Raw genomic sequence first — 17,392 nt, 5'->3', positions numbered from 1 at the left:
TGAGCTTTGAACATATTGTAAATAAAGTATAGCTTGTATGAACTGGTGGAGAGTTTATTTAACCTTGAGCTCTTTCAGGTCTTAGAAATGCTCTCTGTTTGTCTGATTATGCCAGAACTGCAAATGCATGACTTTTACCAGCTGCTCGTCTGGGGTTGCACAAAACACTGAATGTACCTGCCAATATGTTAGACACATGCCATTTAAATAGCAGTGCTGGGTGGAGTACATTATGTGTATCTTGGTGATAAGGAAATCACATGCTGTCAAATGAAAAGTTTCATCTTATACCATGCTTTTTGTAGGTGTTAATTATTAATTTCATTAATTGTTTCATTATATATTCATTTTTTAAAGATGTATTTTTAGATTTATTAAGACAGTAGATATTGACATGAAGTGGCAAGGGAAGTGGGGAATTGGGAACGGTATGTAAATTAGAATTTGTAGTCGGGATGTTTGCATCACCATTGCATTTATATGTCAGGCTAATCTATGAAATTTACCACACTGTAAACCCAACAGTCAATTTTATCAAATGAAATGAGTTTAGTTAACTCAAAATTTACTGAAAGTTAATTCTATAGTTAGCTAGTTATACCTCATTACTTCAGCTTAAATGGAGTAAGTTCATAGTACTCATGTAGATTAGTTTTTGGATTGAAATGGTTTGTTGCAATCAGTATCCTCAAATATTTTGAGTCACCTTAACTTTTTGGATTTTACAGTGCAGAGAAAATTAGTACATCATTAGTATTGTTGTGTTGTATTACCTCTTTTAAAGAGCTTGGTGTATGTTACTCTTTTTTTATCCTGTCAGTTTATCAAAACACAGGTAAACTCATTCCATTGTGCTTTCTCACTTGTGTTGAGAAACAAGTTGCAAACACATCTTTCACAGTCGGTTTTATAATGTGTTGCCAAAATCTAAATTTGTCTCATAGTTTATTTTGAACTTTACCTTCCCAGTCATAAACCATTTTGAGTAACCAGGACCTTGCCTTGATTTACATGACAGCAAACTTCAAATTTATTACATCACACGTTTAAAAAGTCTATTTACTGACAATTGAAATCATACTAAATATCAGTTACCGTAACTCAACATCTGTGGTACCTTTTGTTGAGTCTTTTTGTTTGCTGTATTCTTAATCCTGTTTACTAATGGCGGTTCTTTACAATTACTCTCACGATTGTCGCCTCTGTTGTTGTTACATATAAGCAGTCACATCAAAACCTTTCACTTTGAGCAACCAGCAGGTTAAATTGGAATTTAAATGTGAAATTCAGCTGTGTTTCTTACCTGTTTGTGATGTGACACTCCGTTTAGCAAAGAGCTGTCTGCAGTCAGGAGAAGTTAAGCACTCTGTTGGTTATTGCCGCTGGGGCAAGAGGACGTTCAGGGGTGTGTGTTTGTGTGTGCGTGCGTCAGAGGAAGAGATTTAGAAGGAGAGCATTAGGCAAAAGAAAGAATGTTCACCTCCAGCAGAAACGGAATTTTTGAAATTCCAGTATATTGTGTTAATTGTGTTATAGAATAATGGATGAGAGCACTTAGATTTAAACAGATCTGTTTTTTAACTACTTTTAGGAGAGTTTGTTCAGCTGCTGGAAATCCTTGAAATTGGTTTATTTTAGGTTTTGAAAAGTGATTCGATTTTGGATAAAGCGCTTGAAACTGATTAAAAATGTAAACATTTTCTATTTCTATTTCTATTTTATATTTTCAAATTCATACTAATTGTGTTGTTCTTACTAAATATGAAATAATAATTAACTATTAAAACAGAATACAACATTTGAGTGAACAATGTATGAAATTAAAATATATTTGAATTTAAGATGAACGATTTAAGATTATATAATTATAATATTAATAATAATAATAATAATAATAGCAAATAATAATGATAATAATAATAATAATAATAATAATAATAATAATAATAATAATAATAATAATAATAATAATAATAATAATAATAAATAATAGAGTGATTTCTGAAGCATCATGTGACTCTGAAGACTGGATTATATTATATTATATTAATTTATATTATAATAACATTTCACAATTTTCCAATTTATACTGTGTTTTTAATTAAATAAATGCAGTCTTGATGAGCAGGATAAGCTTATTTCAAAACAATAAAAAAATCCTACTTACCTCAAACTTTTGACCGTTAGTGTAGATGTGAATTTAAGATGAAAGATTTAAGATTGCATTTTAGAAAGTTAATAAGAGCAATTAAATTTTGAGCCTGGCAGCAAATATTTTTCTTAGAATACTGTGCAATCAAATACTATAACACATCACATCTGATATAGTGTAATTTAAGTAAGTATGTTTTTGTAAAATATATAATGTGCTGGAAAAGTTTGAAAATGCACCTGGAAAGTGCTTCAAAAAAGCTTAAATTTGACTTGGTGTAAGAATTATGTTTTTATCCTGCATATGGTCCTTGTTTATTAAAAGTATACACTAGAAGTCAAAAGTTTGGGGTCAGTGTTTTTCCTAAGTTTTTTTTTTTAAGGAAAGTTATTCTGGTCATCAAGGCAGCATTTATTAAATGTAAAAAAAAGTTAAATTGTTAAACATTTATTCAAATTGTTTATTAAAACAGTTTTCTTAATGTATGTAGTTTCAAATGAAATTATTACTCCAGTCATTATTGTTATTATTACTATTTCCAATAATAATAATAATAATAATAATAATAATAATAATAATGAATATTATTTCTGTAGAATTGTGCGACTCTGAATACTGGAGTAATAAAGCTGAAAAATCATGTTTAAAACCTCTGGAATAAATTAATAAATTAAATTATAAAGTACTTTTGAACAGTTGTTTTTTTAGTGCAATATTATTTCACAATTTTACAATTTGTACTGTATTTTTGATTAAATAAACACAGCCTTGGTGAGCAGGATAAGCTTATTTCAAAACATCTAAAAATCCTACTCATCCCAAACTTCTTACTGGTGGTGTTTATTTCTTTAAAACAAAAATAAACTAAACAATTAAATTCTGACCCTTAACCTTTGATCGAGTGCAATTAGATTTTTGTTTTTCATTAACTCTATGTGTACTGCATGGTCATTAAAACCTTTTTTAAAAGGGTGTTATCAGTTGAAACAAAAATAATAAATTGTTATTGATTTTTTTTTTTAAGTAAACCGATTAACTTCATTATAACTTCAAAATTTTCATTAAGGGTATGTGATTACAGAAAATTAAGCACAATGGTAAGAACATGAAATATGCTCTTGTAAAATGGAAAACATTACCAAAAATAATCATTAACTGCGAGTTTCTCAGATTACACACTTCAATGTGGTTTAGAAAAAAGCATGTTGATGCAATAAAAAGGATTTATGCAGTAAAATCATAAATGGATCAAGTAAACTACAGCTGTTCTATATTTCTGTAGATTGTAATTAGCCCTCACTTCTAAGAAGAAGAATAAAAGCCAAGTTCTTGGGCTTCAACTATTTTCTAAACCTAGTTGATGCAATCAAGCATAATGTGTCATTAACATTAGTCTTGTAACTGTTATTTAGTGCAACCTTTTAATTTGTTTGTCTGGGAATTTTTTAAATAACTTTTTTTATTATTATTTTACCATGAAGGAGAAATAAACAGGTTCTTGTCTGATTGGTGAATTTCCTTCCAGTAGTTACTATGTACATATCCTGTTATTTGATAGAGCACAGCATTCCAATGGCACCACAAGTTTGTTTGTTTGATAAAGACTGGTCTTTATGGAATGCACCGTGGAGCTTACTGTCGCACGTTTGGCTGCATGTACAGGGACAACTTGCAGACATGAAAGAACAAGCCTTTTATATCACACCCTTAGAAACACAAGCTGTGTTTTCATTACAATAATTACTGAAGTAAGGGCAGTTGGTAGCACAAACATACACACCCACGCACAAAAACACATACTGTACAGACTAGTGACTAACTTTTCCTTGGGAAAACAATAGTCTTTCCAGAAATTGTGTGTGTGTGTGTGTGGGGGGGGGGGGGGGTGTTTGTGAGAATCATGTGTGCATGTCTGTTCTCTAAAAAGATTGTGGATTCTTCTTTGTCTTGTCAATTGGCATAGAAGAACATATCACAGTGTGCATGTTTACATCATTCTGGTGTTAAACTAGTTTTGCATTTATTTTACTTTATAATCAAGCAACATTTATTTATTTGTGTGTTTATTTGTAAATTATGCATTATTGAAACATGTACTAAATTATGTACATTTCCAAAATCTAAATCTGGAATCTAAATCTTTGATTAAATCCAAGTTTAAAATGATTATTTTGTTTATGTAGATACTTTTTTCTTGCACATTGAAAATACTTTCAACTCTGAGGAGAAATATGCAAAGATTGAAAAAAACAAACAAACACACAAAGTCTCATCCAAATCTTTGCAATACAATATGTTTTTACAACAAATGACAAGAGTGAAAGAGCATGCCTAAAGCTGAGACGCTTAAAAAGGTATTGCAAGAGAAGGGCACTGGGTTTGTAATTACAGTTAAATGCATAAAAGCAATAATGAGGACAACCTGTTGAAGATGTTTTTGCAGTTTCCAGAAAAGCAAAACCAGACTCCACTAAAATCTGTGGAGCCAAAGGAAACCTAAAGAACCTCCAGTTAGTGACGTCTTGAAGAAAAACTATTGGAAGGTAGTAGAAGAAAAAAATGAAAAAGCGAATGAGGTTTTTTTTTTTTTTACTTGTTTTGGCACACTGGAAAGCATTCCCATCACTTCATACATTTTTTCATTACCTTTCTGGAGCTGTCAAAGGAGAGGCAGAAATCTCTCAGATCTGAATAAAAATATATTTTCTGGATGTATTCTAGATATATACTGTACGTAAATATCTGTGCCACTTTCTTTTTTTCAGCACATTTCTCAACATAATTTTTCAAGATACCAGTATTCTGTTTAAAGTGCAATTTAGGGTGCTTTCACACCTGTAAATTGATTGTTTTGTTCCGAAACAGGGATTATAATTGTTACAGTGTTGCACTTTGTTCTTGGTGCGCTTTCACATGGCAAAGTTTCTAAAAGGACCAAAATAGCTAAAACAATTCACGTGCGAGTAAACTCTCCTCACATTGGTCAGAGTTCTACAGTTTATTTTTCAGAGCCCCGCTCAGCTGTCATGTGTCCTAATTTTAATTTATGACAATGAGCAATAAGACATTATAACCAAAAAGCTACATTTTTTTATTTTGAATGGTGGCACCCACAGACATCATCACCAAGTATAAATCAGAGGTAAAGCTTTCTCATATATAGCTATTGGCTAGAATTATGCATTACAGGCTTTACATTAAAAAGAGAAATAACAGACTGAATATCAGAATAAACCAAGACTGCAGTTTGGTCAATTTTCCTAGCAAATAAACAGCTGTCATTAATAGTTCTGAAACGCACATTTATCGGTAGGAATGACATCCTGCCCTACTCATGATTCTCTCTTTATATAGCCATATATGCCTATTACATAACCGTAATACACTATGATATAGCCTGGTTCAGATCATATTGCTTTCTCACTACAATCGACCCACTCCAGAGTTCGTTTCAATCGAGCCGAGACCATCTAATTCAGGCAATCTCAAATCGATTGTTTTGGCACGGATCCGGGCGCGATTGCGGGTTTCACATATGCCAAATGAACTGCGCTAACTGGGGAAATGCACCAGGTTCCAAAACAAAAATCTAGGTGTGAAAGCACCCTAAGACGACTAATAATATCAACCTTAAAATGTTTTTTTTTAATGTTAAACTAAAAAATTTTTTTTTTTAAATGTCTTAAATTTAACAAAACTAATTTTAGGCTTTAAAAAGTCTTAAATTCACTGAAATATTGTGTTGTATGTCTAAAATCATTTTAAACAGGTCGTAATTTCCCTATGTCCAAGGAAATCTACCCAATGGCCTATAATCCATCTCAAAACTTCTTTTTTATATATATTTAACTTTTTTATTGCAAAGAGATACACTTCACAACAGCTGTTAAACATTTTACAGCAAATTTTCAAGCAAAGAAAACTAAAGCAACACATCCCTTTACATCATCGCTCTCAAAATGAATTTGTGGAGGGCCGCAGCTCTGCACATCCTAATTAAACACAGCTGGTCCAACTAATCAAGGTGATTAAGACTACTAGAGACTATTAGGCAGGTGTTGAGTAGGAGGTGGTTGGAGCAAAACTGTGCAGAGCTGTGGCCGTCCAGGAATGTAGTTTGAGACCGCTGCTGTACATGATCTTCATTAATACAAAAACTATTTACTGAAGTAACTGGGCCATTAGAAGAAAATTCTAGTGTTTAGCCCTGTATACAGTCTAAAATTTCATTCATAATGGTCTTAAAAGAGTCTTAAAATTGCATTTGATTTGCAGAAACCTGCAGAAATCCTTGTAAAACAAGTAAGATTTTCCCCTGAAGAAAAAATATATAATTTTTTATGCTCTGTTAATAATCATTTGGGATATATTTAAAAAAAGAAAAAAATTCACTGGAGAGATAATATTTTGAACTGTATAGTATGTATATTAAGCATTACGCATTGGAATAGTTTTAGGCAGAACACTAGTATCTTTCAAAACAACTAGTAATATATTATGTACTGCCATTATGGCAGACAAAAGAAATATATAGATATTAGTTATAAGATATTAGTTATAAAAACAATTGTCTAAAAATGTTGAAAAATCTTCTCTTCTTTACTCAGTACTTAGTAAATAATTGAAAAACATTCAAATGTGTTAAAATAATATTTGTGTCTTCAACTGCGTAAAAATGTGTACCTGTGTATGTGCATATGTGTATGCTTATGACCATTTTAAAGCACATTTAAGTAGCATTTGAATGTGTATGCACTTAGGTGCATTCTCCTCATTCTTTTTATGATTTATAACATATGTGCACAGCTTTAGTTGACCCCTGTCTGTGTATGGTTTTGCAGAATGTCGCATCTTTATGTTATTTTAAAGCACAATATTTTATATATATATATATAATATTTTACATATATATATATATATATATATATATATATATATATATATATATATATATATATATATATATATATATATATATATATACATATATATATATATATTTAAAAAATAGTGGACAATGTTGGACTATGTATTTTCCCAGCAGGCTCCTATCAGGCACGACACCTACACGTTCACACTTCACTGAGCTGTTACTCGTTTTATCTGGGCAGTGTCATACTGTTCTGGTATCCTTATGCGCTTGGTTATAATTCTGGACAATAAACAAAAAGATTGATTGTGGGACACACCCATCTGTCCCACAGATCACAGATTGGCCCCAGACTTGTATGTGCTTTACTTTGCTGTGAATTATAGCAGCTTTGAGTCATTATGTATGTTACGGCGGTCTGTGAATAATTTTAGTTTTAATGGCTTTAAGCATTTTATGTGCTTGTGTGTAAGTGTATGCACATGCTAGCAACTACAGTCCATTCACTTTGCACATGCACTCGAGAGCTCCCTCATGAGGAGACCATGACTAAATAACTGAATACTAACTGACTAAATAACTGAATACTTTGACATAGTGGTGTAACGGATCACAAATCTCACAGTTCGGATCGCACTATTGTTTTTGAGTCACAGATCGGACCAAAGATCAGCAAAAAAGGAAAGAGACAAATGTCATTTGCTTTTCATTTATACAAAAATATTACTGCAAAAACTATTGGTTTTAACAAATATAACTTCAATCAAGAAAGAACCAGCTGAAAAAAAGGGAAATATTCAATACGAAAAATTATCTTTGCTACTGTTGCTGATAATGCTAAATATAGACATCTTGTTCAACATATCCTATTTATTTTCAATTAATGATTCAACAATTCACACATAAAACTTCATGTTTTATTATCGGTGTATATTTGAAAGCCTATTCAGTGACATATATTTGATGGTTGTTTGTTGCCACCCATTGGTTACATAGTGTTAATTGCTACAACATTCACCAGCGTCAAGTTCCATTAAACCAGGGGTCTCAAACTCAATTTTCCTGGGGGCCGCTGGAGGCAGAGTCTGGGTGAGGCTGGGCTGCATCAAGTTTTCCACAAGAAATTAATTACATTGTTAATTATTAATTTCTAATTAGTTTTTTTTTTTTCATCTTAATTTGTGTTAAAAAAAATTAAGAAATTTGAAAAGATTTGAATTTTTTAACACAAAATAAGATAAAAAAAACAAACCAATTAATAATTAGGAAGAAAATAAATTAATCAGCAATAAATAATAATAATAATAATTATATTTATTGTTATGCGCTGTGCTGTTGTTACAGAAAAAAAGCAACATTTGACATTTGTTTTGACTATTACATCATATAGAAATATATGGAATGTTTATTGTGTGATCCAATGAAAATACAATGCAAGTAGCGTAATGCAAATGAACCACAAAAAACAGTGCGACCCTATAATTGGTCTAGGTTACCGAGGACTCTTATTGCAGATGGACAGGTGTCGATATGTGACTGCAGATAACTACATGAGGCGGCACTGAGTTGCTTACTTTTCTTTTATCCCGTCGTTTACACATCACTTTGATTTCATTTGTCAGAGAGAAAGAGAGACCACACATTAACTCTCTAAGTGTCATTTCAGTTCACTTCCAAGTGAAAAATAGTAATTAAATCACTAACTCTGTCTAATCTTAAAGAAGAGCCCACAGTATCTCTTCAGTCATGTTCTGTGGCTGACTTGACTCGCGTTGCTTCTGTATCCGCTATCCTGATGCAGGGACACAGTTCCTGCTTCTCGAGATCTTGTTTGATCAGGCTCATTATCAGATTTACTCGTGGTTTTAAAGACATGAAAATAAGCGTGATTGCCTCTTTGAAATTTTGAAAATACAGATATTATGTAGGCAGGCCACTATGCCATTATTTATTTCCACTGCACGCGAAACAATAACCACCAACCAATGAGAGTGATTGTAAGACTAAGAAAGATGATTGGCTGAAAATATTGTTAACTTGCGCAGGGTGACTACCGTCATGCGTGCGTGAATACACAGTCCAGGCAACCTTCGCACGCACATTCTCTCTCTCTCTCTCTCTCTCTCTCTCTCTCTCTCTCTCTCTCTCTCTCTCTCTCTCTCTCTCTCAGATTCAGATTCAAAGAGCTTTATTGGCATGACTGTAAAACAAATCACAATGTTGCCAAAGCAATAACAAAGCACAGAACATACATATAGATAAAAGAAAAATAAGTAATAATAAACAAACACATTTATATATATCGTTACATTATAAATATCCGTTGTCACAAAAAACAAGTTAATTAAAAAAGATTAATAAAACTATATAATAATAAATGATAAGGACAGAGAGCTTTAATAAGGGATAAGGGGGTTCAGCCTTTTTCTCTCATATGGTGGCATGAGGACACATATTGTGCTGCTAGGTGGAGACACTTTTCATTTTCTCCCAAAATATAATGGAGTTTCTCCATATTTGTGGCTTGCTGGAATTGTGGTAGAATTAGAGATATTTGTGTGAAGTAAGCATCTCTTATGCTCTGATATTTGCTGCTGTGAGTGAAGAAATGCAGCTCATCCTCCACAACTCCAGCAGAGCAATGTGGACACAGTCTGAGCTCTGGGCTTCTCCAGCTACGCTTGTGTCGGCCCGTCTCCACACTCAGACTGTGTCCACTCAGATGGTACCGGCTCATCAGCTTTCTCTTACCGTGGCTCTTAATGTTAGTCAGGTACGGGGCCAGTTCATAACCAGGTTTAATCTGGTGGAAGCATGCTAACTTTTCTATTTGTTGTACTTTAGTTTGCCAATTGAGTTTATATTCCTCCTGGGTAATCCTTTCTATTTCTTTAGTCTTTATATGTTGGGACTGGATTTGTGAATTTAGTTGGTGTTTTTCCACTATATAGTGCATGGGGTCCCTGGCCGGATGTGCATTTCTATATTTGAGGGCTTGCTAATGGTAGCTCTCTGGGCTGGAGTCAGACAGATGGAGCCAGAACTTCCCTGCTCTCTTCTGGATTTCTGAGAGCAGAGGGAACCTGCCTAGTTCTGCTCTGCAACCAAGGCTAGGTGTACTTCTGTGAACTCCAAGGATGTTTTTGCGTATTCCTGATGAAAAATTTCAACTGGACTTTTTTCCCAAGATTCATAGTTTAATTTAAATGTGGGTCCCCAGAGTTCACAGCCATACAGCAGGATTGGCTTTACAATGGTGTCAAATATTTTCAGCCACAGTTTAATGGGCGGGTTAAATTTAAAAAGGTTTTTTTTAATACAATAAAAAGCCCTGCGTGCCTTAGCGGTCAAGTCTTTTAGGGCTTGACTGAAGTGTCCAGAAGCTGTAATTGTCAGACCCAACTAACTATAAAAGGTGACCTGGTCAAGAGTTGTTTCTCTGATTTTAAAAGTGTGCCTTTTTTGTCAGTCAGACGAGGTTTTTTACAAAAGATCATGATCTTGGACTTCTGCATGTTAATGGGTAATGCCCAGTCTGTGCTGAACTCCTCCAGGATGGAGAGGCTGTAGTGAAGATTATCTTCATGAGAAGACAGCAGCAGCAGATCGTCCGCATACAGGAGACATCTAATCTCTCTGTCCTCCAGGCTCAGGTCAGGACTACAAGACTTCTCAAGTGCTGATGCCAATTCATTGATATAAATGTAAAATAATCAGTCCGCTTATTGTTTATTTTTACACAACACTTGTTGCTATTATAAATGTCCTTTATTATGTCATAAGTTTTTCCTCCAACTCCACTTTGTAAGAGTTTTAGGAAAAGCCCATTGTGCCACACCGAATCAAAGGCTTTTTTAAAATCAATGTAACAGCCGAATATTTTCCCTTGTTTCGTCTGGTGGACATGTTTTTGTATGAGTGTTTGGAGTGTGTAAATGTGATCTGATGTTCTTTTTTAGGCATAAATCCAATCTGACTATTATTTAAATATTGGCGTAATCAAATTCTCCTTCCAAATTTCTGGAAAATGTCCCGAATCTAACAAGAGGTTGAATAATTTCAAGATAGCGTTTTTTAATTGAGGACTGCTGTGTTTCAACATCTCATTAGAGATTCCATCTGAGGCACAGGACTTTTTATTTTTTAGAGTTTTTAATTTTTCTGTTAACTCATTTAATTGTTTTGGGATATCTAAATGGTTTAGCTGATCTTTTATAGTATTTTCTAATATATGTAATTGGGAGGTCAGATGTTTTTGTTTTTGGGTCAATTCTTTTTGTGATTATAGTTTTTCGAAATGTTTGGTCCAGATTTTTGGGTCTCGAATGGGAGTTTGTTTGGATTCTTTGGATTGATTTAATTTTTTCCATAATTCCCAAAACAAATTTTGATCAATGGCCTCCTCAATTTGATCCAATTTTAACTTCATGAGATTAGCTTTCTTTTCTTTTTTTTTTTTTTTTTGACATTCTTTGTCAAACCAGCCAGCTGTAGTTTTTCCTTTTTTAGATTTGTAATTCAGATTTTTCCTCAGAGTTTTTTGGACAACTGTTGAAACTAAACTTATAGTTTGTTCCTCTTTACCGAATGGAGTCAGTATGAATGCATTGATCATGTTCTCCACTTGAGGGTTGTGGAGCTCTGCTTCATACTGGGCAGCACTGTCTTCTCCAAATTAATTTAGGTGGCAGGGGATGCAGTTTTATTTTTTGTTCTGAGAATAGACAGGCCTTCTCTGATCTTTTCAGGCTGAGAACAATGTGGATGTGTTCTGAAAACGGCAGTTGTGGCATCACTGTACAATAATTAATTATACTGTGGTCAATGTCTGTAATGGCATAGTCTACTGTGCTGACCCCTAGGTGTGAACTATATGTGGGTCGACCCAGAGAGTCACCCTTTGTTCTGCCATTCACTCTATACACACCTAGGCTATTGCAGAGCTGCAGGACTTGTTTTACATGTTTGTTTATGATGTTGTCATAGTTTTGCCGCATTTTATCAAAACATGTTTGGTCATATGTGTGTGAGCCAATAGTATATTTGTCACCATCTGAACTAATGCAGTCTGCCTCCTTCCCTGTTCTGGCGTTCAGATCTCCCATTAATAAAACTGAGCCTAGGGACTGAAAATGACTGATCTCTGACTGCAGGATTGAGAAGATCTCTTCATTATAATAAGGGGACTCGTACGGGGGGGGGGGGGGTGTAGGTGACGCACAGATATATGTCCTCACATAAACATAAAAGTTCTTTTTTAATTTTTATCCAAATATGTGTTGTTCCTTTTTTTACAGGCTGAATACACTGCCACAGGTGATCTTTAAACCAAACTATAATTCCTCCTGAATCTCTTCCATTTTTAACATTTGGCTGTTTGATTGAAGGGATACATAGCTCTCTGTAGTTTGGGGGAGTGTGGGAATAAGAGTCTAAACGACTCCATGTCTCAAGTAATATAATTATATCTGTACTATATACAATATTTACAAAATCAGGGTAAGTAGTTTTCTCCCCAAAGGCTGAAGAGAACATTCCTTGAATATTATAACTTGTTATTTTAAAAGAAGCCATTGAGTAATAGTGCAATTACTAGAAGAATGCACGAGTTTATGACCCGGAAAATCTAATCAAATCAAATCAAATACTAGTGAATACATAGCAATAATAATAATAATAAATTATCAATACAATTCTATAGGTCATTTCATGACTTTATAAAAATACAATGACTAGATCATTTTACAAACTATATGTCCACTGTAAATTTAAGCTAATAAATGGTTGCAAATCATTTTCAGCATTTGTTTAATGTGTGAGGTCACCGGGGTCAGAGCTACCTCTGTGTGCCACTGTCTGCCTGGTTGCCGGGGAGATGCTCAGTCCTCTCTTCACGGCTCCAGGGTGTTTTTTAAACACTGTTAAGGATTGTTGCCTTGATAGTTTTTGCGAACAGTCTCATGCCTTCTTGGTGGATGTGTATATGATCATATATATGCTGATGTGTGATGTGGGAATGGTTGGCTATATTGACGTTGGGCATTTTAGAACAGATTTTGGTTATCTCCTCGTTGATTTTGTTGATGGACCTCTGTGGGACGTCTCTGCGGGGCAGAAGGGTTGAGATGATAACTTTGGCTCTGGGGAAGATCCTGTTAGCTGTCCTCACTGCGTTGGTCAAGGCTTTAGTGACGTCCACCCTCTGTGTGCTGAGGTCATTGGTCCCAGTGTGCAAGATGATGTGTGTTGAAGCCCCCAGAGCTCCCTCCTGCAGCAGTTTTACAGCAGCCTGAGCTGTGGGACAACAGAACTTCTGCACTGATCTGCCTTCAAAGAGCCATCTGTGGTCAAGGTGGTGGCCGTTAGAGTCACAGAGGATGACGATGTGCTCTTTATTCTTCTGTTCTCTGCTGTTGTTCATGGATGGTGTCGTAGCTGGTGGATGGTACTGAGTGCTGCTGTTCTTCCTCCTGAAGCTCTTAGATGTTCGGGGAAACTGATGGGCTACAGGGCTGATGGAACTCTGACAGTGGATGTTTACACTCTGTTGTTGAGTAGTATGTCTGGTGGATTTAGCTATGGAAGTATTGTGTGTTTGTGTACTGCTGACATGCTTCTGCTGAGTTGTGGAGCTGCTGTGTGTTTGTGTGCTGACACAGCGCTGCTGATGTGTTATGTGGAGCTGGGCTCTGGTCTCCTCCAGCAGTCTCTCCAGTGTGTGTCCGTGTTGTTCTCTTCTGCCCAGTCCCTCTCTCACTCTATTCAGCTTCTGCCGCAGCTCCTGGTTGGCCTCCTCCAGCTGCCTGACGGCTGAGCAGAGCTGACGTAGCTGCTGTATGCTGTGGTGGTTGGTCAGGTTCAGCAGCTGATGGAGGCTGTTGCTGGTTTGTTCCTTAAACAAGGAAAAACTCCTGCTCCAGATCAGCGACGTTGTCTCTTAGGGCCTTTATCTTTGGAGAAGCAGGAGAGCTGGTGTGTCTGTGTACTGCAGGAGTCCTGGAGATTATAGGCTCTGTAATGGTGACCGAGGAAGTGCTGGACTCATCTTCAGCCTGTCTCTTTACTTCAGGATCTTTTTTAATTTTGTGAACCTCCATTTTAAAGTTTCTGAAATTCTTCTGGAATTCATTAAGGCTGGATTCTGGTTCTTGGATCATGACTGTACCGTTGTGGTAGATGTTAATAGTCATTTTTGTGTTGTTGCCTCCTTCCACCTTGCTGAAAAAAACAGCATATGCTGGGAAGGTATGTTTTGATGCTGGTATGCTGGTCTTGCTTGTTTCAATGCTGGTTTTGCTGGTCCCAATGCTGGTTTTGCTGGTTTCAATGCTGGTTTTGCTGGTCTCAATGCTGATCCTGCTGGTCTCAATGCTGGTTTTGCTGGTCTCAATGTTGGTCTTGCTGGTCTCAATGCTGGTCAGGAGCAGCACTGAGACCAGCAAAACCAGCATTGAGACCAGCAAGACCAGCATTGAGACCAGCAGGATCAGCATTGAAACCAGCAAAACCAGCATTGAGACCAGCAAGACCAGCATACCAGCATCAAAACATACCTTACCAGCATATGCTGTTTTTTTGCCTTTGCTGATGCCTCCTTTTCTCATACATGCCATGGCAGAGCAGAGGACGGTGTGCCAGGCTGATGGGTGTTCAGTAAAGAAGAGCAGGTTACACTGGACTCTGTTGTCTTCTGGTCCACTGTAGTCAGACAATAATATTTCTGGATTCTTTCTCAGGATAAGATTTCTTTCATGCTTTTCTTTAACCGATTTAGTTTCTCTTGGATAGATTATCTCCAGCTCCTCTTCATTTTTGATAAATGCCTCAGCTCTAGGTAGACCCATAGTATTCTTAACTGAAATAACTGCCACTGGTGTTAGCTTTAGCTGTTAGCTTGATGTTTAATTGAATGCAGTTTTCAGTTGGTATTAATTTCTTTTTAGAGGTCTTACCTTAATATTCTTCTGCCTCTATTGTTCACAGATGAGTATCCAATAAGTTTAGTCAAGATTTGGGTCATAAAAAACATACATTTCTGGTAAAAATTATGTTGGCTGACTTTTTTGCAGCCAACTGCCATTTCTCTCACTCTCTCTCACTCTCCCTCTCTCTCTCTCTCTCTCTCTCTCTCACACACACACACACACACACACACACACACACACACACACACACGTGTGCAGGTATTACCGCGCACATGTTAATGCCGAATCCATTAAAATAAATGCAAAACACAATAAAGCAAATAGTCTGACATTTTCCGAAACAGGATCCGGCAAAATCCGGCTCAAATTAACCACTGATTGTAACGCCACGCCAGCAGAGGGAGCCCTCGCCCGACTACTGACTCAGCTCCACTCCCTCTGCGGCTACTTCCTGTTTGTGCTGTACTTCAATGAGTGCTCAGGCCATGCTTCTTTGCGAAGTATTGCCAGTTTACCTGTCGTACCAAGCGTTGTTCCTAGTGACTTTCTTGACTGCATTCCTGTGTATGATCCTGCCAGCCTTGACCACGTATGTTCTCTGCCTTTGCCCTTCTGATTTGTTTTGGACTGATTGTTGTTGCACTGATCCTCTGCCTGCATTATTATTACGTCTTCTGGATTTGCCCCTTTGCTTGTTGCTTGGTTTGGACTGCTTTCCTGTTACCAACTATTTGCCTGTTAATACGTTGATGTCTCTGTCTCACCCTTTTAATAAACTTCCGCATATGGATTCAAACAAAGCCTCAGCATCCTCGTTACACTGATTTATATACATTAATCTACGTATAATGTCCCGCTGGGCAGCAACTTAGAAAAACTTTTTTGAAGTGTTGTGAATGAAGCGTGCTGGGACGGATGTCTGCATGTGCCTAGTAGAAACAAGGCAGCACAGAGGAAACTTTCTGCTGTAACTTTCACAAGTTTTCACAAATCTCTGCTGCGTCAAGCCAATGTACCATCCCCGAGGGCCATATACCCCACTGTAATTGGTTGGTTCATTCAGCTCCACGGGGCCACAAACTATCACCCTGCGGACCGCATTTGGTGATTTTAATTTTTACCATAAACATCAGTGTTTATATCTGAACTAGAAACTGTTCTCCTTGTGCTTTTGTGTTATTTGACTGTTTGTCACTAACTGAAAAAGTGTAAAAACTGAATCTCTCTCGATCAAACACAGATTTGAATGTACCACTTCGAAGGATTAATAATAATATTAATAATAATAAGTCATTCATGTTACGCAGGTTTGTATTGAGATCCCTAATCTTTTAATGTTTAATTTTGCAGCTTTACACTGAATGCATTAATGCAAACAGTGACAGTAAACAATAAATACAAACAGTGACAGAAAACACCTTTAATTAATAACCTAAGAAAGCATTTTGGTAGGTCCCGCCACAAGTTTTTTCATCATCATTGTTTTACAGGGAAGCCAAAAATGCTTTCTTGCATGCGATTTGAATGACATTTGAGGTGATCCTTCTGCAATCCTTATGAATGTTGGATTAACCTACAAGTTCAAAAAAAGTTATTAATCCGTGGATCACTTGGGTTCTGAACTGTGGGTTGTGATCTGTTAGACCCCTACTTTTGACATCTGCATATCATCTTAACACTACTATCTGAGTTTGTGGCAGCACCACTTCAAAAAAAGTATTTTAAAAATAAATAAATAAACATAAACATTTAATTTAATGGTTGCAGGAAAATCATTCCACAAATAGTGATTCATTCAAGCTGTCAACTTTTCCGAATTTTAATTCCTTTTCTAGCAATTCAGTTCTCTGTTATCTTCTGAAATTCCATGTCATTTTAGCTATCAGACAGTCTAGCTCAGTTCTGTGGAAAATTCCATTTGTCTGGCAAACATTTTGAAATGAAAAACGCGCGCACACACACACACACACACACACACACACACACACACACACACACACACACGCACACACACACGCACACACACACACACACCAAAATAATTATTTATTGGTAAATGCTGTTATAGCTTTAATACATGGAGTTAACATTTTCTCTCTCTTTCCACCCCACCCCAGGTGCTGGTAACCCTAAGTGTGAGATTGCCATAGTTATGTGCAGGAGCAAGCCACTGGACTCAAATAATAAAAGGTACTGTATCTCTTGTCATTTTTTTCAGCAGCACTGTCAGATTAAATGAGCATGCAAATTCTTCGAGTCCTGTATCTGTATTAGGTAGACTGGGTAAATTCTGACACAGCTTCTATTTGAGCTGTTTTTCTGAATTTATTTATTACTGGCATTGGCAGATCTGGTATGTAATCTGTGGTCAGTGTTGAGATCTGCTTTGACTGCCTTCTTTCACTGAGCTGACTTTAAATAACACAGTCAGATCAGTTTTAACAC

At 36.0% G+C, this 17,392-nt stretch overlaps 1 protein-coding gene across 1 annotated transcript in view; it reads left to right on the top strand.

Moving 5' to 3' along the window:
- Positions 1-17,392, top strand: part of acad11 (acyl-CoA dehydrogenase family, member 11) — a 104,114-nt gene that overhangs the window by 59,367 nt on the left and 27,355 nt on the right. Inside the window, exon 14 of the mRNA XM_056450163.1 lies at positions 17,065-17,137. Within this exon, the coding sequence (XP_056306138.1) occupies positions 17,065-17,137 (73 nt within the window). The remainder of the gene's footprint in view (positions 1-17,064; positions 17,138-17,392) is intronic.

This window comes from Danio aesculapii, chromosome 24 (genome assembly GCF_903798145.1).
Source record: "Danio aesculapii chromosome 24, fDanAes4.1, whole genome shotgun sequence".
Classification (NCBI taxonomy): Eukaryota; Metazoa; Chordata; class Actinopteri; order Cypriniformes; family Danionidae; genus Danio; species Danio aesculapii.
Note: the sequence above shows the minus strand (reverse complement) of the source record. Positions and strands in the feature narration are given on the sequence as shown.